At 44.2% G+C, this 26,806-nt stretch overlaps 1 protein-coding gene across 1 annotated transcript in view; it reads right to left on the reverse strand.

The window, feature by feature from the left end:
- Nucleotides 1-26,806, reverse strand: part of LOC100117476 (aromatic-L-amino-acid decarboxylase) — a 745,226-nt gene that overhangs the window by 480,164 nt on the left and 238,256 nt on the right. The window contains exon 7 of the mRNA XM_031925521.1: nucleotides 5,431-5,669. Coding sequence (XP_031781381.1) covers nucleotides 5,431-5,669 — 239 coding nt within the window. The remainder of the gene's footprint in view (nucleotides 1-5,430; nucleotides 5,670-26,806) is intronic.

Consider the following 26,806-nt stretch of genomic DNA (forward strand, 5'->3'; position numbering starts at 1 on the left):
AGAATAAGACAGTAGCGCCCTACGTTTTATGGATGCACAGAAAACTATTTTCACCGTCATGAACGATCTACCACAAAATCACCGTGATTTTCTGAGCTTGTTCTTGTTGCCTTGAATTACTGGGTAATTCATACACCATCAAACAATTTTTCAAGCAAGAACTCAGTATAAAAACTGAACAAAAAATGGCATTTTTCTTTAATTCTGAACCAATTATGAATTTTGTTATAACTAAGAGTGAAATGCAATGCATAAAAAAGCTGTTTTATTTTTTATTTGTAAAAAAAAATTAATTTGATTATATAATATTAGGAATAAACGTATAAATAAACATAAACGTTTCAGAAGAACAATAGTTTGCTTTTATATAAAATTTTCTATTACGACGCAATCACAAGAATACATAAAAAAATGTAACTAAGAATCAATTTTGTAATTAAAAAACATTGATATTCGCTTATACATTGCATTTATCGCTTAGTTGTGGTGACGCACCAACAAGTCGGTGTCAGTCTTTGCTTCACCGTTTTGTCTCTCGATTATGTCGGAGAAAATAGTTTTTTGTATAAACAGATCAGCATTGTTAATGGAATTATTATGTATGATTTATGGACTTTCTTACTTTCGTTTCTCAATTTGCATTGTATATTTGTCTTATTTTCTATACATATAAACAAGTTGCAAAACAACATGCTCGTGCATCTATAAGCAGTAACGGTTGTAATATATTTATAATAAATGTTATTTTTGAAAAGAAACTGCGATCGATTTCGGTATAATTTAGAAATATTGATGTGATTGCCGGCAAACAAAAATAAGCCGACTCACGAAATATTCTCACACAAAGCAAACAATGTGAATGGTTTCAAAAGTTTACAATGTATATGTACCATTAGTATTATAAATAACAATGGCGTTCTAACGTAGACCACACTTTTTTGCTATCCAAAAAAAATCAACCTTTGCAGTTTGGCTTGCCGTTTGGTTATTTTGTAATAGTAACGGCATCATCGTACAGAACAATAAAGTCCCTAATCGGACTTTATAGCAAAATTAGCTGAGTAGTTTTACACTGGGCACATATCCCTTAGTAAATAATATAATCTTCTACAATATTAATTTAACTTTCAGTTGATGCAAAACTTAAAATTCATAATGACAATCCGATAACATTTTCTTTGATATTTAAATAGTTCAATATAATTATAGAATAACTCATTCTTAATTCTTGTGGGCATACTTTGTGTGAACTACTCTAATGCTCCCGGCATTATTTGATGTACCTTTACAAGAAAAAAGCACCTTCATACAACATAGATCTCCGTAAAATGTGCCCATACAAAGGATTTTACGTTAAAAATCTTTTTATTTTTTTTATTATAATCACCAGATACTTTGTTGAATTTTAAGATTCAATGTAAACCTTCTCTAGTACGTATAGCAGCAAAAAGATCAGTCAAAATACGTGAATGAGATTGAAAGTTAGTATCGTATGTCAGCTTTACGATGATTGAAATTATCTTTTTTATTATTATTTAATCTACGACTTTCAATTTTTTTTATGTAACATGAAATTAAAAAAGAATAGTTTTGCTGCTTCAGAGCAAACAATATAAAGTTTGGGATTCCAAATATATACAAAAAACTTAATTATAGAATATTAAACAATTCAAAATTAATTTCCTTTTTATATTTTTTACTTTTTTCAGCAATTACACAATTCGACTAGTAACACTAAAAAGTTAGGAACTTGTTATTAAAAGTGGACATCTACATTACAAAAAAAAACTGCTGACTATCAGTTCTTGTAACAATCATTATTTTTAGCTATTTGTCATCCCAAAATAATTCCATCAATTCCTGCTTCAGCCGAGTGCTCACTACAAACTGTATATGTACCCCCTTTTTAAAACCTTAACACTCTTCGGGTCATGGATTTCACTCTGACCATCAGAAATACTTTGTTCACTCAAGAAACATTTTTAACCTAAAGTGGCTAAATTGGTGTCTGGTATCATGTATCAACTATATACAATGTTCATACCTCAGTCCTTTAAAGATTAACTAATAGAATTATTTCTTATGGTTCGAGCAAAATCTATAATCCCAAAAGGTGCGAGCTATCATAGTAAGCCGAGCTACCTAATGAATCCTACGTCTTTAGGATACTAATGCCTACTAATACACTTATTACCAAAACACTTGCACTGTTATTAACACTAGCACTTTACACTTTTTATCATTCTTCATAAGTCGAGTGGGTGATCTTTCTTTGTGTTGTTGCTCTCGTTTCAGCTAAAGATGCCGAGAAGTAGCTATTCTTCTATAGTGATCTATCCTGGTGTAGACGGTTACCATTGAATTATGAATTCTGGCCTTGTCCAAACTTAAACCTCTTCTTTGCTCCTGCAATAATGTACATATAAGGCCTAAAAACACTTATTAAGTTACAGAATAATTCTAACCTTTTTTAACTTCCCCGTAATCTTCTTGTGAAAGAATTGATCAAAAACACCACCTGAAGAAAGAGCACTTTCCTTGCCAAAAGAATGATGCGCACTCAATCACTGAATCTAAAAATTATTAAAAAAATTAACACTCAAGTACTACTAAGAACGTTTGGATATCTTGTAACTAGAACAATTTGCACAGTAACTCAAATCCCACTGTATTTCCTAACTCCCGCTTGATGATTAGCCATGACATACTATAAGTCCCGTTTGTCATTACTACCTGGAACCTATACAAACAGAATGAAAAAATATATTAGTGATCACTATGGCCGCAACCAGAAAACTGTCTTGCATCTCACTGAATAGGAGTGTCTGCGCTTTGTGGGTCACGGATTTCGTTGAAACTGTGAAAATTATTCATTTCCTCTGAAGGCAAATAAAGGTTCTGTTTCAGGGTTTGTTATTGTACATCCTGCTCAATGACGTTATACTAACAATGAATATGCATATAGTAAATCCATATATACTTTTAAAACCAATTTTAATTATGTTATGTTGAATCCGTAACCCTCAAAGTCTGGACTCTCCGGGTGAGCTATATCGAATTATGAAATAAACACGTAGGCCATGCATAAACATAAGACCTAACCTATTCACATTTTGTTACCACAAGTCACAAACACAAGTATGGTTTCATCTGTCGTTGCTGCTCGCATAATAACGGGCTCACTTTTTGAACTGCACGTTAACAATGTCTTCAGAAGTGTGCTAAATCGTCCATCATCCTTATTTTGCTTGTTGTAAGTTGATGCCGGGTCCTGAGTTATCAGCGAAATGTTCACAGCGCGGCGCCGATGACAAACGCGTATAAACATGCTCACGTTCTCTCTCTCTCTCTCTCTCTCTCTCTCTCTCTCTCTCTCTCTCTCTCTCTCTCTCTCTCTCTCTGTCTCTCTCTTTTCTCTCTCTCTCTCTCTGTCTCTCTCTCTCTCTCTTCTCTCTCTTCTCTCTCTCTCTCTCTCTCTCTCTCTCTCTCTTCTCTCTCTCTTCTCTCTCTCTCTTCTCTCTCTCTTCTCTCTCTTCTCTCTCTCTCTCTCTTCTCTCTCTCTCTCTCTTCTCTCTCTCTCTCTCTCTCTCTCTCTCTCTCTCTCTCTCTCTCTCTCTCTCTCTCTCTCTCTCTCTCTCTCTCTCTCTCTCTCTCTCTCTCTCTCTCTCTCTCTCTCTCTCTCTCTCTCTCTTCTCTCTCTCTCTCTCTCTCTCTCTCTCTCTCTCTCTCTCTCCTCTCTCTCTCTCTTCTCTCTCTCTCTCTCTCTCTCTCTCTCTCTCTTCTCTCTCTCTCTCTCCTCTCTCTCTCTCTCTCTCTCTCTCTCTCTCTCTCTCTCTCTCTCTCTCTCTCTCTCTCTCTCTCCTCTCTCTCTCTCTCTCTCTCTCCTCTCTCTTCTCTCTCTCTCTCTCTCTCTCTCTCTCTCTCTCTCTCTCTCTCTCTCTCTCTCTCTCTCTCTGTCACTGTCATAAAACCGTAAGAGTACTAGAGATGAACTCACGTGACCATGTTGGTAGTCAAAGGGTTAAGGACTACAAACGATGATGTGCGAAGTTTGATAAACTTTTACTTCATTCACAGAGGTTATTAAATGCTGTTATGAACAAACCTATACTAATATGGAGCGAGGCTGTGCGACACTGTTAGATGCTGGAGAGCATAGACTTTATTAGCGTACATGGCCGTGCAGAACAGGTATCGAGTTTTATATTTCTGGGTAGGTTAGGTGTAAAAAGGCTCGCCTGGATATGTTTTAGCAACCGCTTTCGATCAGCGAACCTCGGCAGGAGGAACGGTAAAAAACCATATAGACGCACTTTTGTCGCTCCTAAAAGCCATTTTGCCATATTTTAACAATACATATTGACTGTCGGTAGATTCAGGTGATAGTAAAACATATTTCTGGGTAGGTCTCAGCAGACCTCGGCAGGAGGAACGGTAAAAAACCATATAGACGAACTTTTATCGCTCGAAAAAGCCATTTTTGCCATATTTTAACAATAAATATTGACTGTCGGTAGTAATAGGTGATAGTGAAACATATTTCTGGGTACATTTGGTGTAAAAAGGCTTGCCTGGATATGTTTTAGCTACCGCTTTCGATCAGCGGACCTCGGCAGGAGGAACGGTAAAAAACCGAAAAGGTACTGCTATATTAGAGCGTCCAAAATTCGAGAAAACCCAATAGCCGCTTGCAGCGTGTGTAAATAAGTGCGGCTGATATGTAAGGGGAGAGCTGAGCTGTGCGAACATGCCAACATGCGTGACAAAGAGTGCGTGGTGGGGGAGAGCTGCCGCTGCTTTTGTGACGATCGGTTTGTCGCGCTGCCGTGATGGTCGCCGCTCGCCGATTCGCGCCCCAGTAAAATGTGTACCCAGCGAGCCTATAGAAGTATTCACTTCAAAAAGTAATGGTAAGGACAACAAGCATAGTACACGATGCCAGAGTACGCGGATGATTATGGATGCGTGTAACAGGTTGCGTTTGCATAGGCACTTTGATAAGGTGCCTTCAGCTGCGATGCAAGCGCCGTGATAGTGCATGCTAGTGCATGTATTTATATCAAGTGTAAATACGTGTAACGACTGCTTGACTCGTCGTGTGATGGTACAATACAACTTTAATTCCTAATTTTAAGACAATAAAAGCAGAAATACTTAAATATGTTACAATTGATACAATATGCACCACAGTTGTTTTCGCTCGAGTAAGTGACTATCATATGAAAGAAATTTGTAAGTTTTTGTTGCAAATACATTTAATTAACACTTGGATGTTCAAATACGCATACTGAGTGTAAGAAATACAGGCAAATACGAAGTTGGTAGCTTTGTGTTCAGAACAGAGCTACCGTCACAGTGATCTTAATTGCCACTGAAACTTGCGAATGTATATTTTTATGAATGGAAACAATGAAATAAAAGTTAGTTTACCTGTAGTCAATCGTCGTATCTGTGTGTGTATGCTGAAGATAAAGTGGATCAACAACTAAAGCGCTTGTTAGCTTAAACCTATCACGCACCCAAAGACAAGAACAATCAAAGTTTGTCAGAAGAAATTTATTCGGATTCGTATTAAATGAATCTGCATATTCGATTCCTTTCATTAGGTACTTTAATTCCGGACAGATGAAAGAGTTGCCAGCGTATGCTGCATCAACGTGAAGCCATATCTAAAAATTTAAAAAAAGTGAATTACGTTGATTGCTACTTATTAATTAATGTATAAAAATAATCACTTAAGGTTTACATGATATTCGTATGATGAATCTGGCTCAATTTGTACCATAGTACATTGTAAAATAAGCAAAGGAGATAAGCTAAAATGACTAACTTAAAAGCAAGCAAAAAAAAAAAAAAATGGTGCCCTAACCGAGGATTGAGCCCTGGTCCTCAACTTCACAATCCATTATCGTACTGCCTGAGCTATTTTTACTTGTCCTAATGATGACTCAAGATCATGTATGAATCTCAGTAATCTATCGTTTACGTGTATAGACTATCTGCTGATAATTGATAAAATAAGGAAAATAATTTTATTAATAAAATTAAAAAATCTAATTTAACAATTAAACATAAGTTTTGTGACGGCCAAGAGCACGTCAAATGTCTAACGGCTAATCATGTACTAATTGTAATAAGATTATTGTTTCAGCAAGCTGCCAACGAGCGCCGAAACGAGCGAGAACGAGAAACGAGGCGAGATAGAGACAGAGAGAGTGAGAGCATAGGTAGCGCGGTTGCCGCCTGGCCGCACAGCGTTGGCGAGATATGACAACGATGTGCCGACGGCCGAGAGATCCGCGACTAGAGTTAGTCTCGCTGCGCTATCCACACGAGTAGCTCGCGCTACTATATACGCGGATTTGTTGTGAGTCCTGCGAGCATCTGGAGAGCGAACGATATTCATCCGTGCATTACCGACGAGTTGCTGCAACGCCCGTCCGAACTGTTACATCTCCACGTCCGAGACTGGACCACGTCCGTTGCGTCAAGTACTACTGCCACTACCGAGTTGTAAGTACCTGCACTCTCACTCTCTCACGTCGGCAGGGTAATATCTCTCGTCTCTCTTTATCGTTCGTCGAAGTGTGCGGCGTTTGCACCTCCGTGTATAGTTACAATTGAATATACATTTCCTTATCTAAACTTCTCGTGTGTTATTTCTTACGACCCGACCTACGCCGCCTCCGCGGGCTCGTGTAAAAACACGTGCATGATCTGAGTCGGCCGAGCCGTGCCTTCTGCACGTCCGACGTTAATTTACAATAAACAGGGCCCTTCTGGCCCTCGTTATAACACGGCAGGAAAGTATTAACCGAGTGTTATAAGTGGCGCCCCAAAACGTGTGTCAAGGTCAAGCTATTTAACTCGCGAGTGTACAAAAATTGTATAGCGGCTACTCGTGCTACAGTGTCAACACATTGTAGACGTAAGTGAGACTCGGAAAAAAAAACTGACCGCAACGGTAGGAAGTATTAGACAGCGTCGAATAATACGCGCAGTTTAACTTTGTAGCGGCAGGCATCAGCCTTCAAAATTCGAAACGGTCAACGACCGAGCGGCCAGCGACAGCGAGCGTATACATTGTTTACATCGCGCGCCGCGAACCGAGAGCTCGAATTCTTACAGTGTTGCCCGTTAGGCAGAGAATTTTTGGCTGAGTGCGAGTGAGACGGATGAACTATAGTCAGTATAGGAATTCAAACTATTGTATGAATTTTTGAGAATTCTTTTCGCACTCTGATGCAAATTTTTATACTTGACTACTGTTTAAGCCGTAATCTCGCAGTTCAACAAATTGTTGTGTTATTAGAAATGTTAAGGCATAAATCGCGATAATAATTTAGAAAAATTTCGCGAGATCTTGAGCCTGGTTTTGTGAAAAAAATAGCTGTGTAGTTGAGTACAGAAACGTACGAATAAATATACATATTCAATCAACACACAGCCGCTCCGGCGTATAATTGCTTTTTCGAATTCATGTAGAAAAAATTTTTTTGCATGATAGAGGGAGTTATTAACATTTAAATTCACAAATAATTTATTAAAGTGGAATTGTTTTTTTTACAAATTAGTAAGTTTTTTTCTCTTTCTCAGATTGTAAAACTTGTAGCACAAAACGTGCGTGATTACTTGCTCTGTCAGGCAATTTATCGCGGTTCAAAAACAAATCATTGTTAGCGTTATAAAAAATTAATTGAGTGATTAAAATTAAATCACACGTATTAATCGAAAAAGCAAACGTGTGTTCCAGTGTCGACAACTAAGAATTAAATTCACTTCGAGAGTAACTTGGATAGTTGAATCCTCAGTTTTTTTTTTGGTTGTGCTGAATTTGACTCGGCTCTGCTTCTATTAAATGTCAGAATACTCAACGAGCACAATGTCTTTAACTGGCTCGTACATAGACTTAAGCAGATCGCATGTAGCGATACAAGACCACGTAAGATCGATGGACAGGAATACGTTAGGTCAAGCGTTAGATTTCTTAGGTTTACAGGATAGGGGGGCTGATGAAGACAGAATGCGTCGATTGTTTAGGTACCTAGCAGGTGACTACGCGCCAGAAGACTTCCGTCCGTCGCTAACCCTGTTAAATTCGGAGGAGTTATTTAGGTCGCGGGCGACACGACGCGCGTCGTACATAACAAATTATATCCCTCAGGAAGTCAGCGGCATATTTGAAGAAGAAGAGCGGTACGCGAATCAAATAAGTCTAAAAATTTTGCACCAAAGAAATGCAATCAGCAATCCTGATGCCGAAAGTCAGGAGCAACAGGCGTATCAGCCTACGGATTGCAGCAATCCAAGCGGCGTCGAAAACGAATTCAGCTGGTTGAAACCAGTAACAATAGGGTTCGGTCAACCGCTACATATAGAACAGGTTCGACAACCGTTAGCAACAATTTTCGGTGGTAATCCGTGCGATAATACTACCACGGTAGGGAATGACGTTGTTGAGGAAAGCCTCGAAAATCCAGATCAAATAAGAATAGACGTGAATCCCCCAGAATTAGCGGATGAACAAGAGAGAACATCGAACGTCGATTTCCTGATGTATTTAGCCAGCGACGGCTGCACGTATAATTTACCGAAAAGAGTCGTCGACGACCTATTAAAGAAAGACGATGAAATCGCACAGTATAAGAAAATACGAGATGAGGCGTGCGAATATATAAAGAAATTACGCATAGCGAACAGCGCTCAGAGAGAGCACCAGCGTGTAGTACCCGTTTAAGAACATCAGAATTTACACGGTCGAAAGAAGATGCACCACCATCAGTAGGGACCAAGAGTAAACACGTAGATTTTAATTAGACGTACACGACTAGGTATTTCGAACCAACGAACAAGAATCTCTCAACTTCAGAATTATAAGATAGCAACATATACCAGCAACCTCAGCGAAGGCTAAGTCAACAGTCGACACCACACAACCATACGCCTGGCCAACTACGGCCGATCCAGCCTCCGTATACGTTACAACAGTCGAGTTACGAGAGGAATATCTTTTCACAGAACAGAATGGCACAACAGGCACAAGTACTGACATGTCATCAAAGCCAGTGTTGCCAGACGTGCGATCAGCATAGAATAAACCAACCACAAAATACTGGTGATTCCCATCAAAGGAGTGGGAATGCTTGGAGAGAGGGGGACCAGCCAATACGTCCGAATCGCCTGATTTCAGAACGAGGGCCAAGTAACCTACAGACTAATACGTCTGGATATTATGACTCTAACCTCCAAAATACGTTGAGAGAAAATTCCGCCGATATTAACGACAAAATATGGAAATGGAATGTAAAATTCGGAGGCACGTCAACAGAAGATGTAGAAGAGTTTATCAGATTAGTGGAAGGTTGCAGGAAACTAGCTCGTCCAAGGATTTCAGAGGAAGAATTGTTAGACGCGTTATCACACACCACCTCTTTACTATCAGGAAGAGCATTGAAATGGGCTAGGGTTGAACGTCCGAAATGGCACACGTGAAAAGATTTCTGCAAGGAAGCCAGAGCAACGTACGGCATGACAGACGAAGAGCGCTCACAACTAATTGTGGAGGCGAGTTCACGTACGCAGGGACCACACGAAGACGTAAACGATTACTACGTTAGCATGGTCATGATATTCAACCGTATGCCGGATGCCCTACCAGTTCGACAACAGCTGGATATTTTATATCAAAATATGAATCCAGAGTTAAAATTGATTTTCGGTCGAATGGAATTCGAAACTCTAAACGAATTCAAGAGTAAAGCTGTGAGTGCCGAGAAACGGACGAGAGCAAAATCACGTTACAAGCCACCCCCTACTCAGGAGAAATCTATGCTACCAGGAGCGGCTTATAATTCACAGGAGAAGGCTAACAATAAAAATCAGCCGGCGATAGCAGCTATCTGTCCAACGGATGCAAAGGAGCCATCCCTCTGGTTCAAGACTTGGGTCAACAACAATTACCCTTCAATAGCAAAGAAGGATAACTACGGCCGTCAGAACCAAAAAGGATCCAATAGATCTACCCAGGGTAAGAAGAAAACCTTTGCGGAAAATCAGCAGACGAAGTCCACAGTGCCGACAGATGTGAAAAATAAGTCCGACTCCAAGGAGGCCAATAAACCGTCTGGAAATTCGAGTGACTCAGCAAACAAGGAAAAAAAAGAACTAGCTTGCTGGACTTGTAAGTCACCGGGCTTTACGAAGAAGACGTGTCCCAATTGTGCGGGAAAAGCCAAAGGGGAACAGTAAGCGAGATCCGTACTGACCCCGAGGTTAATTCAGGGATCTCGGCATCACAGTCGACTGAACAACTAAATCCGACTGCAATAGCACACTGTGCAGCGACCAGTAGTAACGCTGTTTTATCCGACCAGCGCTGGTGGCTGCAGGTGCAGGTAGGTGAATTCAGGGTCAGGGCCCTTTACGACCCAGGAGCCACTCAAACTTGCATCGGGGCTACGTCTGTACAACTAGCCAGTGCATGTAACGCAGAAATAAAACCATGTGACGGAATAGTCGCCTGCATGGCGGACGGTAAAACCTCAATGGTGACTGGAACAGTCGACTTGCCCTTCACGATCGGTGGACAAACCATGACGCTTACTACGCTAGTAGTACCTGACTTACGTGAAGGATGCAATTTAGGCGCTGACTTCGTTCTACAATTCGACGCCAGGCTTAACCCTCGTGAACGAACGTTAACGGTTGAAAATTCAACCGAAGTCATAAACGTCTGTGAAGTGGTAACAGACGGAACCACTCGTCCGGTCTTAACTTCGATTGGCCTGCAGGATTTGCATGAAGGCCAGAAACGGATGGTAGAAGAATTACTCGATCGGTTAATTCCTAAAGATGATGGGCCGCTCGGCTTTACCAACTTGGTGGAGTTCGATCTAGAGGTAGAGACATGTCGTCCGATCAAGCAGAAATTCTATCCGGTTTCGAAGAAACTCGAAGAAATGCTCTTTTCTCAAGTAAGAGAGTTACTAGCAGCAGATATCATCGACCCTTCGTTCAGCGACTGGGCTAGTCCCGTCGTGATGGTGAAAAGGGGGAACAGTGGAAAGCGTCGATTGTGCATCGACTTCCGCAAATTAAATAAAGTTTCCAAAGTAAGCGCTTACCCCTACCTTTAATGGATACTATCTTGAGTAAGCTTCAATGTGCTCGTTACATATCTACGATAGATTTGAGCAACGCTTACCATCAGATAAAAATAAAAAAGGAAAGTCGACCGTATACAGCATTCAAGGTCCCGGGAATGGGGTTGTCCCAATGGAAACGTCTCCCGTTCGGCTTAGCTGGTGCTCCTGCCTGCTTCCAGCGTATGATCGATTCCTTGATTACGCCCGATCTCGAACCACACTGTTACAGCTATTTAGACTGTACCGAAACGTTCGAAGACCATTTAAAAGTCTTAGAGATCGTGCTGACGAAGCTAGCCAAAGCACGATTGACTATAAATCGCGAGAAAAGTCATTTTTGTCAATCGGAAGTGCGGTATCTTGGCGTGCTCGTCAACAGGGACGGTTTTCGTCCGGATCCGGATAAAATCGCTCCGATTATAGAGTACCCGACTCCGAAGACATTAAAATAACTGCGCAGGTTTTTGGGAATGTCGTCGTGGTACAGGAAGATCCTCAAAGATTTTGCAACGATAGTTGAACCTTTAAATCGACTGCTTAAGAAAGGAACAAGCTACGTTTGGGGGGAGGACCAAGAACGCGCGTTCGAGCAAACTAAAATGCTGATAGCATCCGCTCCGGTTCTCCACCGACCAGACTTTAATAAAACCTTCTGTCTACAATGCGACGCTTCTGGTGCTGTTTTAACGCAGGCGATAGAAGGGGAAGAACGTGTGTTATCGTTCGCGAGTCGCACTATGACTCCGGCGGAACGGAATTACTCAGCGTGCGAGCGTGAATGTCTAGCGGTTCTCTGGGCGATACAAAAATTCCGTCCGTACGTTGAAGGTTACCATTTTCTGGTGATTACCGATCACAGCAGTCTCAAGTGGCTAAGTAATTTACGAAATCCAACTGGACGTTTAGCCAGATGGGCACTTGAATTGCAGGAATATGATTACACGATCGAACATCGCAAGGGCTCAATGAATATTTGAAAAAGTATCACAATAGAGAAGAAAACGACGGTGAGTCTATCGCAGCAGCAGACGGCTGTGAAGTTACTGATCAAGTAGACGACATCAGGACTACGTCCGTCAACAATGAAGAAACTGAAGAAGCGAAAGAATCTAACGCAAGTAGCGAGCGACCGAAAAAGCGAGGTAGGCCGAGGAAAACGCGGTTACTTGTAAAACGCAAAACACTACCGGCGAAGATTGTAAACCCGACAAACACCGTAAGCGTCGAGGTAGACAAAGCGAAACGCGGAAGACCGAAAGGTTCGAAAAATAAACCGCGTGACGTTCCGAATAGTTTGTCTCCTAGGAAAACGCAAGCGCAAAAGGCGGCGGGTACGGTTGACAATTAAAATCATGCGATTAGGGAGCTTCATTCTTCTGTATACCGTCCCATTCTCCACTCATAATTCCCTTCTTCCCACATAGACGGCTGAACGCAAGATGGACGACATCAGGGAGTTAGCAGAGGAGATTGTGCAACAAATCGTCGAAGAGTCGATGAGTCACACGGTCGACGACACGCAAGCAGTACCGGCCAACGTCCCATCCGGATTAGAGGTGGGAAGCGAACTGCTCAACCGGTCGATCATTGCTATCCCGGAATCACCGACCGAGATCGAACTGAGGAAGCAAGCTCTGCTGAAAGAACTGCAGCTGATAGAAGACGCACAGTTCGCTCAGGCTTTAGTCAGAAGACAGCAAGCGAGAAACCGAGCGACGCAGCTCAGAACCGAGCTGATCGCTGCGCTGGAAGAAGCCATCGCTATTGGGTCGGAAATTAAGGAAAAGTATGGCCACCGGCCGGATTTACCTAAGGGAGACACAACCCTAGTAGAAACCGTGGCATTTCTAAAGGCCAAATGCAAAGCGAAGCCGTAACCATTGCCAGCGCCACCGGTTGTCCCGAAGACGGCTCCAACATCCGTAAGGCCAGATTCGACCAGCCATCAGCCCGACACGACGTCGAAAACCACGGCCGCTCCAGCAGCAACAGCCGTAAAGAAACGGCCGACTCTAACCAACGAACAGTTGAACAAAGAGTTCGACCGTAACCGTGAATTGAAGTGTCGAGCGAAAAACAGGCTGCCGACTTACACCGAACCTGGACCGCAATGCCCCATTTGCGGATACCGAGGTATTGCTCGATTGGACGAGTGCCCCAATTTCAACGTCCATGGAATGGACTTAACGTACGGCGACAAGTACAAGAAGAAGTAGAAGAAGAAGCTCAGGCTAACGGCCGAACCACTTCATTTCCTCCTGTACCTTACCTCAATCCCGTGCAATGAAGCATTTTGTTTTTTTTCTTATTTCTCTTCTTTCTCTCTTAATGTTTTTTTTAGAGGCAAAAGACTGCCGTACTGGCCAACGGCCGTATGTAAAAAGAGAGGCGAGAGACTAAAAATGAACTATTTTTTTTTTACTTCTTTCATTATATGTATTATCTAATTAATGATGATAATAAAAAGTCAAGTTTTCCTTGTAAAAATTGATATTTATTACAAGTTCTTATTACCCAGTTAGACATGACTGAGTGCGAGCTGGTACACCTGGCAGGGTACACAGCGTCTGGGGGAGGGTGTTGTGACGGCCAAGTGCACGTCAAATATCTAACGGCTAATCATGTACTAATTGTAATAAGATTATTGTTTCAGCAAGCTGCCAACGAGCGCCGAAACGAGCGAGAACGAGAAACGAGGCAAGATAGAGACAGAGAGAGTGAGAGCATAGGTAGCGCGGTTGCCGCCTGGCCGCACAGCGTTGGCGAGATATGACAACGATATGCCGACGGCCGGGAGAACCGCGACTAGAGTTAGTCTCGCTGCGCTATCCACACGAGTAGCTCGCGCTACTATATACGCGGATTTGTTGTGAGTCCTGCGAGCATCTCGAGAGCGAACTATATTCGTCCGTGCGTTACCGACGAGTTGCTGCGACGCCCATCCGAACTGTTACATCTCCGCGTCCGAGACTGGACCACGTCCGTTGCGTCAAGTACTACTGCCACTACCGAGTTGTAAGTACCTGCACTCTCACTCTCTCACGTCGGCAGGGTAATATCTCTCGTCTCTCTTTATCGTTCGTCGAAGTGTGCGGCGTTTGCACCTCCGTGTATAGTTACAATTGAATATACATTTCCTTATCTAAACTTCTCGTGTGTTATTTCTTACGACCCGACCTACGCCGCCTCCGCGGGCTCGTGTAAAAACACGTGCATGATCTGAGTCGGCCGAGCCGTGCCTTCTGCACGTCCGACGTTAATTTACAATAAACAGGGCCCTTCTGGCCCTCGTTATAACACGGCAGGAAAGTATTAACCGAGTGTTATAGTTTATTTTGCGTTTTCATCTTTATAAATTAAAATATTTCTTCTATGCTAAATAATATAATGTTAATATCAAATTTAGATTATAAATATCAATGTTAACTTCGAAAATATTTTAAATCTTTTCAATTTTTATCTTGAAGTATACGTGTAAACTGTACAAAGCCATAAATCAAACATATTTTTAGGTAAAAACAGTATAGAATTTCAATACTTACAACAGCACAAATAGCTCAGACAGTAAGATAATGGATTGGGAATTTGAGCAGCGGGAATCGATCCTTGGTTAGGGCAATGTTTTTTTTAATTTTTTTGCGGTCAATTCATTTGGATTATTAATAAATCTGTTTAACATAAGTGTTTAGTAAAAATAAAATAATTTATTTTAATTAAAAGAAATACTTCAGTTTTATGAGTGATTTCTGACATGATTTTTAACGTGATTTCTCACGTGAGATATCACGCCAAATAATCACGTGAGAAATGATGTGAGAAATCATGTGATAAATCAAGTGATTTTTCTCACCAGGGGCGCGATTAATGTCAAACCCGTTAACGTCAGAGAGAGCCTGTCTACTAATAGTACTCTCGTAATGCTCTCATAGTATTATTTTAAGCTTCTTAATTTTTCACGGTCATGGTCGACTGGTTGTCTATTCTGGAACAAGTTTACGTAGTGAAGGACATTCGGAATAAGATCAGCCAAATTTTCGTTCGCTTTGGCGATCTGATACCAAATCTTGCGAGCGTTCCCTTCCTCTTTATAGTACTACAAGCAGGAGTCGTGGAGGGAGGAAAACACATATTCGTGCATGCTGATTGTCGTAAAAGTTGAAAAATTGCTAAATATTGATATAACCGCTGTATTGAAAAAGAACTTATTTTAAGCAATAACCACAAAAGGCAAAAAAGAATACTATACACGCTGATATACACGCTGACACGCACATAAACTGTAATACTATACACGCTGACACGCACATAAACTGGTGTTTACTTAAATACAAATATTCGTAATAAAAAAAATATAAAATAATAATAAAAATATGTGAAGTAAAAAATTCGTATGCAATCTAATGTTTAAACCGCATATGACAAACCTGGCCGATAAATGAAAATATCAATTACTTATTACTAATTATTTATGCAGACGAAACTTGTACTGGTACTCCTCGTTGGTTTTTTTTTAGCGTGTCATCGACAGCTACCGTAGCTCTTTAGCCTGTCCTTCGTACAAGGACTTTCTCTTTACTCCTTCATCGGAGGGCTTACTTATCTGAGCTTTGGCTACAACTGATTAGCTGAGATTTGTATCCTTGTTAGCGGATGTGTTGTGAGGATTGGTAGTAGCAGTAGCGCTACTATCAACTTCTTGAGAATAGCTGCTGTATAATTGATTACTGCATGATAATTATTCTCTAACGTCAGCATAGCTGTTATGAGTAACTGAAATGTCACTTTTCAAAGAAAGCTTTCTAGTTCTCCCTGCTCCGGTTGATATATCAAACAGTCGCATAAGACATGCTTGGCATATTGATTTGCTTTCAATCCCACTGGACAGTTTAGACTTCTATCTTAAAACAGTCGAGTTAAGCTCGAAAGCACTAATGTCCGCTCAAAAACTCCATGAGGTAGTAATTAACACCCCTATGTTTGCTTTGCTTTTAGTCCAGTCTCCGATCGGTGGTATGAGGCAATGTGTATAAGTGGTAGGCAGAAGCAGCTCTTGATGCATTTTTCGTATAAACCCTCGATACTATTTAAGGTTGGTGTTGCATATTTATTTATAAAAAGATCAATGAAAGAAAGTTGGTTTTTAATTTTTTTCTTTTACAAATAAAAATGTGATTATTGAATAATAAATATTTATAATTTTAGCATGGATTATCTTATCTCAGCGAGATTTATTTTAAATGTGACTAAGGGGGTACTCCCTGCTCGCTTCTCTCCCTAACCCCTACGTTTGTTGCAAATTGGTGTGCCAGTGTCTTCAAGGATAACCCGTTTTTTTTTATAATAAACAAAGTTTCAGTGCCACTGGTTTAGAAATTTAAAAAGTAAAGCGAAGGTGAAAAAGAATAGCAAGCTATTGTGAAATGCTCACTTTCTTCCGTATTTTAATATATTAAAAACAAGTTGTTGTAATATGTGAATTTATACTGTCGTAATACATAAAAAGGTACTCGTCGCGCCATCAACTGGTTGACGACGATTTCGTGCAACGAGACAAGCTCGAGCAAACGCGAGCATAGTGCGCATGCCTTGCATATATACTCTAAGCGCATACTATACTGTATACTCGGCTCTGTGGAGTCAGACTATGCGATACTATACTATACTCTCTCTCTCTCTCTCTCTCTCACTCTCTCTCTCTCTCTCTCTCTCTCTCTCTCTCTCTCTCTCTCTCTCTCTCTCTTGCCTGTTAGACTCCGAGCTGAATGGAGGTACTGCCGACTCGTGACTTATGCCACTTACTTTCATATTTACAATTATTATTAACTTCACAGTGTCTTTATTTATCCACCACTATAACACAAGTAAGGTTAGTTATTGTAAAGTAAATCAATCAATACCCTTTCAACTAGAATGCAGCGTATAATAAGATATAGCAAACTCGGAATACGAAACCGATAGTATTTGACACATCCAATAATTAATGAAATATATAAGAACAAGGAACGACAACGTTAGGCGAAGAAAGAATAAAAATAAAATTAAATTCAAATGTTGGCAAGTAAAATCAGTTAAGAAAATCAATAATAATAGTAGACTCACATAAGACAATAGTGATAAATTGGAGCAAAAACATAATAATGTAAAGACATACCGATATGCACGCACACATTATGACTCTACGGCAGGAGATCAAGCAGAACACACCGATACTTTAACCGAGCCACTACAAAATATAACGAAACAGCAGAGCACAAGTAGAGAGAAAAATAAGAAGCCTACTGTACATCATGGACCGCGCATATCAGAAGTGCATAAAAGAGCACAGCAACAGGTCCGCAAGCGGCCAGTGTGTCTTTAACAATCTTACTATGCGGAAGCTCTGCCTGAATCCGGACTGGTACATCGCGCCAGACTCTAACTTTTTACGTGTACCTTCTGTCGGGACTTAGAATATTTTCGACGATTCAAACACTTAGAATATTTCCGACAGTTTAGGACCTTAAAATATTTCTGAGCATTCAAAAATTTCAATCGCGCAACACTTACAATATTTTCCACTTTATCAGACTAGCATACTTACGTTGTTGTTCGTCATTCTTGAAAAACCGAAATAATTAACAAGACATTAGATAGTTGCAAGCGAGCGTTATTTTCGAGTTTTGTTTAAAATTGAATAAAGTAAAAGAGAACGAAACCGCGAGTGTACTTTTAACCTGGAAACTCCTGATTCCTTGCGAACCAATCTACACTTGCATTCACTCCGCTTTGGAAGCCGAAACGACGCCCCACTAAGAGGACAGGCTGGTAGCGGAGCTGGTCAGTAGCAGTAATAAAAGAAAAGGTAAGTGACTCTCACGTAAACAGGCTGCACGCCTCAATCGCACACTTTTTCTCTCTTTCTCTCTCATGATTAGAAGCATAAAGTAGACCGTCATATTCGCGATACTGGTATTACGAATAAAGTAACGTCCACTCCATGAACTGTTAGGAAAGTTACGAAATTGGCATAAAAGTGTTTAAAATAAGTTTAGGCGTGTAATAAAATTTAGTGCGGTTTCAAAAGAAATTTCAGTAGCTACTGGAGGCCGTTCTTACAGCTAAATCGCGAAGGTAGTCAAGCACCGACGGCGCTTAGACTTCGTACGTTGAAGCTTTGTCCTCGTCCGTGCTTATAAAAGCAAACCAACCCGTAGAGTTACTGTTAGGTGACAACTCTCATAAGTTTAGGACATAAGACTATGCTATAAAACTTTTAGTTTTTTTAGGATTACTTTATTAACAAAAAAACATTACAATTTTTATGCCAGGCAAATGAATTCAACTTACTACAAAGTCTTCACAAAAAAAATTCTTGTATTTTTCTCAAACAGTTTGTGCTAATATTAATTTGTTTACGATTGAAAACCAAGCAAAAAACAAAACGCAATTGCTCTGGTAAAATAATTGTACATGCCTTATTAAATATATGAAATATTTCTTCATCGTTTTCAATTAATCCCATGGCTATTGCTGTTTCAATAAATGTTAAATACGTTTTATTTTTAAAGTTCTTAAAATCATAAAATGAGGTTGCCCCTTTAACTCTGTGTAATATTAATTTTAAGTGAAATAACTCTCGTTCGTTAGAAATCACACAGATTAATCTTTCTAAAGTACGGGCGCAGGGGAGGGTAAAAGGGTTAAACACACTCGGACGTGCGCACTTAACTTTTGAAGTCGCTGGGGAAATTGAGGGGGAGAATCAGGGGGGAAAATTAGAGAGGAAAATTTCTGTATCAGTGGTTGCGAAACTTTTTTTATAATATAGAAGGATGAAAAACCATTATTATTTGGTAGAATGAAAAAAGTACCTTATAAATAAAATAATTACTTTCTTAAAGTACTTTGATTAAAATTATATTATATGGGAATTCCATCCCTTACTTAAAGTCACGAATTTTGTAAAAAACGGATATAACTACGCGATATAACAATATCTTAAGTAGTTTAAAAATCGGAAGTGCTGCTGCGGCGCCTGCATGTGTTTTCAAGCAGCCTTCGATCGACTGCTCATAGTTCTCATTTAAAAGACAGTGCAAAATTATTGAAAAACAATGTACCTGAATTGATACCGATGATGCGTTATGTGAGTATCAGCCCATCGAGGAGTGCTGCAATATGGAAAGATACGTAACTCTAGCAAGAAACTTGATATGTTTGTACTGCTAGATGCTGTCTAGGTGACGATTTGCTAGCACACAAGAACCACAAAAGGTATTGTGTGTTTATCATTTTCAAATCAGATATTTATTGTGTTATGTGCAGTGGAATCAGTGACTATGTGACTATCTTAAAAATAATTGAAAATTAATACAAGGTTGTGACGAGACACGAGTCTCGAACATATAAATATACATGAGGACGGCCGTGATAAACATAAACATGCGCAACGCGCGAATACACACAACGCGAAATGGGCGCGAGCGGCGTACACGCTCAGACGTATCCACACCGCGCGCCTTTATAAGGCAGACAGCGCAACACGGTAGACAGTTCTACTCGAGCTCCACTCCAGGTAGCATCATGCGCACACGTTACTACAGGGAACAGCGAGAGATAGATCTGCGCCGACGAAGTCGTCTCGTGAGCACACGTGACGACTTGGTAGACGAACCGAAACCCGTATCTCCGAACCCCGAAACTCCGAATTGCCGTCGTGAGCACACGAGGCAACCCGGAACACCCGAGCGACATCGAGCCTCGTCTACGTGAGCACACGTGACGATACCCGGTGCCACCGTAAAAATCCTAACCAACAAAGCCAGCCTTACGCCGACATCTCACGACTCGCTTTACCTCTGTGCGCACACAGGATGAGTCCACCGTACCGAATTAAATCCTAACCTTCAAACCCATCACCAATTCGTCATACCGTCACCGTACCGAAACACCGTAGCCGTAACCACCGGCGCATTGTTGTAGCGAAGTCACGTAGATATTTTCGTAAGTTGTTAACAGCGCTAGTTTAAACAATTCAATTTGTAATGGCGAAATATTCTTAACCAAGCGCATAATTGATTTCTGTTTCAGACGGGATTTAACAACTGATTCCCAATTACTATTATCTACTTAAGGAAATATATTTTGTTAACATTAAAAACATAAGAACAGACTCTTTTATTGCCCCTTTCCCCAATCCAGATCCTGGAACCGACTGACTGTCTAAATCCTGGGGAAAGTTGAACCGTTACATGGCGCTCGGACAGGGACCTGATTAAGAATATTTCGCCTAAAATTTTTTTTTGTTTTTCGATAAATTGTACACGAGATTTCGCATCGAAGTAAAGCCAGAAATTTTTTTTTACGATGAGGGTCAGCTGGATTTACCGTCTCGACAAGGAGCAGCTTATCGCCGAGCTGCAGGGGAGAAAACTCAACCATGCGACGCTGTGCCTCCCAACACAGGTGCGCAACACTTGACGCCTCGTACGCGCCAAGATTTTTCGTTAATCTCGGGATTTAATGTAATCGCCGGCGTTTGGGAGAACGTGGAGGAAAGAAGGAGGAAGTAATCACACAATTTATTAACTTGTATTGCACGTATATTTATCCCAGCCCTTCCTTACAGCGTGGTGGCCGTAGCCGCCCACACACAATAGCCACGCAGGGCTCGCCGTCACACCTCTACTCTCATATACGCGCGCACGCCTCGAGTCTCTCGCCTCTGACGTCGCGCAGTCTGACCCGTCTGCGCTCTCTCTCTCTCCCGCTTCCGAATTTCGGCTCGGCGCGACCCGCTCGAGTAGCGATACGGCCGGCGCGCTCGTTCTCTCTCTCGTTCTCTCTCTCTCTCTCTCCCGCACGGATACTTGCGAGCACAGCGCGCGCTCACGGCAGCGTTGTCGGCCGAACCAACGCGGCCCCCCCTCTCTACTCTCGAGCACGCACACACGTATCGGCGCGCTCACTAACAGCTCGCGCCGGCGGTCCCGGCCTGGCGAGGCCTAAACCGACGCCGGCGTAGCTATCGGTTGTCCCCTTCCTTCTCTACTCTCTCCCGCTCTTCTCGATGCTCGCGCGCACCGACTTTGCCGCGCGTTGGCAGCAAGCCCGACCTGCTGCTACCGAGCAGCGAGGACTTCTCGAACGCCCCGATGCTTCTCTCTCTCTCGCTCTCGCACACACACACTCTCCCGCGATCCTTCTACGCTACGCTGTTCTCTTCTTTTCCCGCTCTCGTGTACACTGGCCCGATGCCCCGCGTAGACGACGTCGAGGTGTACGCATGCACCGTACACCGCTCTCTCGTCTCACTCACTCTTTCTCGTACACACTCGCGACTTTCTCTCTCTCTCTCTCTCGCTTCTCTCGGCGGCCTAATGGCTCGCACCGAGAGTATCCCGAGCAACCCAAGAATTCTTACCTGGTGTAGGAGAGACGAACACCAGTCTCTCGTCCCCCAGTGGAAGCCTCGCTAGCCCAGGAGGTGCTGGCTTCCCGTACTCTTTCTCTCTCGCTCTTCCTCTCTCTCTCTCTCTCTCTGCAGACAGGGGAATGAAGGCCTGGCTCCCGTTCCGGCTTCCTTCCTCTGGCTGAACGGCTGGATAGTCGTCTCCGGGGAGGGATCTCTTCCTCGGGGCGATGGTCCAGGTCGTGGCGCTGCTGCTCTCTATCTCTCACTCTCACTCTCTTCGTGATTCCCTCTCGCGTGCTCTCGTCACTTCGAAGTGTTATCGACAAGGCTCGGAAAGGAACTGCCGAGCCGCTCCGCCGCGCGCGCTCGGCGTCTCGCCGTCGTCCGTCGGGCCCGGCTGATAACGTAGCCCGATTGGCTGCGCGAGGCGCGAGACGTGCTAATTGGCTGCTCGTTTCGCGCCAGCTCGAACCGGCGAGCTCCCCCCTTGGGTACGTCGGCCAGCGAATTCCACGAATTCCCGGGACGTAGTTCGCGTCCGAGAAAACGCGGGCCTCGCTGGAACCGATCGTCTTTTCTTCCTCGCATCGAGTGAGGTTGCCGCGCAAACAGCAAAGCGCGATTTGCTCGGCTGCGACGTACAACGTCGCAATCCCCCTCCCTTCACTTTGCTACCCCCAGGAGAGACGGACCCCATCGTAGGTCCAGGAAGAGGACCATCCAACTCATTCCCATTGGAGTGGGTTTTAAGTTGGGCGGGGGCGCCACCCTACATCCTCCCACTCGCCCCGGGGTTGCGTTTGGAGCACAACCGCAACCCCGACTTCTCTTCCCTCTTGTCTTTCTCGTGGCACTCCTCTCTCTCTGGCTCTCTCTCTCTCTCTATTCTGCTCAATCCTCCCACCGTCCTCCGTAAATGCGCCGAAGGACGAGTTCTCTCGTCTCAGGTGATACTCCTTCTAAGCCTCGCAAGATTTGAAGGAGGATGTTCCTCTCCTCTTGCTGGCTATAGTTAGGGACCTCCCTGACGACGTGGATCGAGCGATTCGGGGTGTCCACTTCTGGGCGGAGACAGCGGAGACGCTCCCTCTCCTGCTGTTGGTATAGCTGTTGATACAGCTCTCGTGTCACCAGCCCTTCGACCTCGTTCCGATACGTCGCTTCCTGCTGCTGCCTTTCCTCTCGTATGCGGCGATCGTTCGCTTCTCGTTCCTCTCTCTCTTCTCTCTCTTGACGCTGACGAGCCTCTCGTTCTTCTCGGTGGCGATGGTCCCGTCTCTCCGGTTCCTCTCGCTGACAGCTATCGGGTTCGTCCCAGTTCTCTTCGGCGAAGTTGACGCCACTGGCCGTTTCGATAGGAACGTAACCTCCTCCTCGCTGTTGGCGGCTCCGAAAGGCCTCGGCGCACCGCGGACAGCTGGTCACCTGGACTCCGTGTCTCCCGCAGTTACCGCAGAAGTCACGGGTGATCCCTTTAGTACATGTGGTAACACCATGGCCCGGCTGCCAACAGTTAAAACAACTGTACGGGGCCGGGTCGATCGTCGGGTTTGTTGGAATCGGTCGGAGTCCTCCGAACCACGCTCCCCTTTCCTTTACAGGCAGGGTCCTGCGGTTGGAGGAGCGGCTCCTTGTTCGATCCGCCGAGCGATCTTCGATGACGTTCCTCGCGTCTCTTCTCTCTCTCTCTCTCTACCTCTCTCGTCGGAGCCGTTGGCCGCTGTCCTCGCCACTGGGACTGGTTGGTCTCGGGCTGGTAGGCAGGCCTCAGTCTCCTCTCTCGTCTCTCTCTGAATACGCCTCGCTTCTCTTCTTCGGGCGGCTCTGGCTGTGTTGCGTCGTGCGTTCCTTGCTGCTACAGCCTCCTCCCGGCTCATGTCGTTCTCCGGGGTTGCAGCAGATGCTGGTGGATCTGCTTCCATCTGCTCCTGGTCGACGAGCATGGAGGCAGCTTCGTCTCGTGTCCGCTGCTCCTCTTGATGGCAACGCTCAGCTTCCTCTCTCACCTTCTTCTCCTTCTCGCTCTTTCTCTTTCTCTCCTCTGCTGCGGCAACGGCTCGCTCTGCTCTGAGCCGCTTTTCATCGTCGTGGGCCTCGCGTAGTCGCTGTTCCTCCTCTCGGGCTCGCCGCTCTTCTTCTCGTTCTCTGGCCTCTTTTCCTCTCTGCTCCATTTCTTCTCGCCGATTTCTCTCTTCCTCTTCTTGTCGCTCCTCTCCTCTCCTCCTCTCGTCTTCGTTGTTTTCCGGTGTCTGGTTTACTTCCTCTGGATGACGGGTCGGGGACCAGTTATCCCAGTCTATCTCGGCCGTCCCAGAGTAGACACCGCCGAAGAATCCTCTGATCGGCGAACCCGGCTCATCGTCGTCCGAGCTGGACAGATATGCCGAGACATAATCTTCCTTTGTGAGCTGAGGAGGATTTTTGCTCTTCTTCTTCTTGTTCTTCCTGCTCTTCTTCGTCGGTGGACCCCCTCCCGAGTTTACTCTAGTCTGGCCCCTCGGAGTAGGGGCGGCAGCGGGAACAACAGGGGATTTGGCGACGTATAACTCCAACTCCCTCTGCGCCCGTCTGCTTTCCTCTGCCTCCGAGCTCTCTTTCCCTCGTGATTCGGCGGATGGCTTCTGCCTCTCCATCCGAATCCCACTCTCCTCCTCTCTCGCAACCTCCTCTCTGACTAAGCCCATACGCCGGGGAATTGCCCCTGTCGAGATCGCCTGGCTTAATCTTGTGATCGTCTCTGTCCTTGGCCTCTCCTCGTTGCTCCCATTTCGCTGCTGGCTGCTCTCTGGCCTCGTCATCAGACCAGCTGTGGATTGGCGCAGGCGCAGCCTTGGTGTGGTCGCGCCGATCCTCAAGCTGGTTATCCCCGCCCCTGAACCCTGCAGAGGCGTTGACGACGTTGCTGGCGTTGGCAGTCTAGCTGGTGATCTTGCTACCTGGGCGAACGTCGGTCGTGGCGGTGCAATGTTGGTCGGTGGCGGGACTGTCGGCACCGTCTCTCTCTCGTCCTCTACTCGTTTCATCCTAAAAACACAAATGAATTAGTATTTTTGCTTAGCCTTTCGCGGCGGGACCCAGCGCTTAAGTTCATCCACGTAAGCCTTTGTCAACCGTCGCGATTTTCCGTCACTGTAGCCTAGTACATAGACTATCGGGGATTTAACCTCGACAATCTCATACGGGCCTTCCCAGTGCGGAGCTAGTTTTTTAGAAACACTCTTGGCTGCGTCGGATAGGACATGGGTCTTTCGCATGACCTCATCTCCTACTTGAAATCGCGCATTTTTTCGCCCCTTGTTATAAACGCGTTCTTGTTTTTCGGTTGCAGCGCTCGTGTATTTCCCCACCAATTCTCGCAGCATATCTAATCTCTTCATCCTGTCCACCCACTTATCTGGCTCCCCTCTTTCCACGGGTTTTCCTCCCTCGATCTCCCGTCGCAAACTCAACACCGGACGAGGATGTCGCCCGTAGTTGAGAAACGCAGGAGAGACTCGAGTAGAAGCTTGCGTCGCCGTGTTAATGGCATGACGAAACTCGTGGAGATGCAAATCCCAGTCGCGATGATCGTTTTTTACATACATCGCGATCATCGTTTTAAGCGTGCGATTCGTACGCTCAACGGGATTTGCCTGAGGATGATAAGGCGGAGTGGTGATATGTTTCACACCGTAGACTTCCAACACTTTCTTCAAGTGTTGGTTGTCGAACTCCTTTCCATTATCGGTTAAAAAATATTCAGGGGTTTCCCACCTGAATAAAATCAACTCCTCCAACGCTCTGGCTACTGACTTCGCATCCGCCTTCCTCAACGGCTTCAATTCGATCCAGCGTGTAAACAAGTCTTGGAACACGACTAGATATTTGAATCGATTTTTGCTCGGAGGAAACTCCATGAGATCAGCTGCGACGATGGCCCAAGGCCGCTCGACGACTCGCCGTCCCATGAGCCCTTTCGCTCCGCTTTGCGCCGTTTTATATTTTTGGCACTCCTCGCACGACTGTACGAACTTGTACACGTCGTGATAGACTCCTCGCCAATAGTACTCTCGAGCCACTCGGTCATATGTCTTCTCTATTCCCAAGTGACCCGAGGAAGGCGGACAGTGTGCATCTCTTATTACTCTCTCCTTCTGTTCCTCCGGCACTACTAATCTCCACGCTTCCTCGCGGTGTGTTATCGGGTCCAGCAAAGCATCCTTGTGCCAACGATAAAGCACTCCATTTTTGATACGCCATCCTAGGTACTTCTCCGGGAATTTTTCAACTTGTTCTCGCAATTTTAAATATTCCGGATCTTGTACCTCCTCAAAAGCGGCAACAGCGTCCTCGCCATTATCGTCGCTTCGGGATAACGCATACGGAAAATGATTTAGTTCACCTTTTCGATAAATCACGTCAAATTGCCACTGTTGCAATTCAATTGCCCATCTTGCTAGGCGACCGCTGGGATCTTTCAAATTCCTCAGCCACTGCAAACTTTTGTGGTCTGTTATCACGCTGAAGTCGTACCCCTCAATGTACGGCCTCAGCTTTCTGATAGCCCAGACCACTGCCAAGCATTCTTTCTCCGTCGTCGTGTAATTTCTCTCGGCAGAAGTTAGTACACGACTAATATACACTATCGGGTGCTCGCCATCGTCATGGTCTTGAGTCAAAACGGCCCCGATAGCTGCGCCACTGGCATCGCATTGCACTTTGAACGGCCTTGTAAAATCAGGCCGAGCAAGTACAGGGGCCACGGTGAGCGCGTGTCGGAGAGCTTCAAAAGCCTCTTGTTGCTCATCTCCCCACTCCCATTTCTGATCTTTTCGCAGCAGTCGGACGAGCGGGAATTTGAGCTCGGATTCGCGCTCGATAAAGCGCGAATACCAGCCCAACATACCCAGAAATCGTCTTAACTGTTTGACGTTTTTCGGTGCTGGAAAGTTTTTCACTGGCTCTACCCTTTCGGGATCAGGACGTAGTCCCTCCTTGTCCAATAAGAAACCCAGCCACCTGATCTGTGAACAAAATTCGCACTTCTCCTCATTCACGACTAGCCCCGCGCCCGTGAGTCGCTTCAGGACAAACTCGAGCCACTCTAGGTGCTCTTCGAAAGTCTCCGTGGCGATCACCAGGTCGTCGAGGTAGGCGAATACTGCTGGCTCGCACGCAGGCCCAAACAAAGCATCTATTAATCTCTGTTGGGTCCTGGGCGCGTTACACAGACCGAACGGCATACGCTTAAACTGCCACAGGCCCGAGCCCGGCACAGAAAAAGCCGTAT

The sequence above is a fragment of the Nasonia vitripennis genome, assembly GCF_009193385.2.
Source record: "Nasonia vitripennis strain AsymCx chromosome 2 unlocalized genomic scaffold, Nvit_psr_1.1 chr2_random0010, whole genome shotgun sequence".
In the NCBI taxonomy this organism is placed as follows: domain Eukaryota; kingdom Metazoa; phylum Arthropoda; class Insecta; order Hymenoptera; family Pteromalidae; genus Nasonia; species Nasonia vitripennis.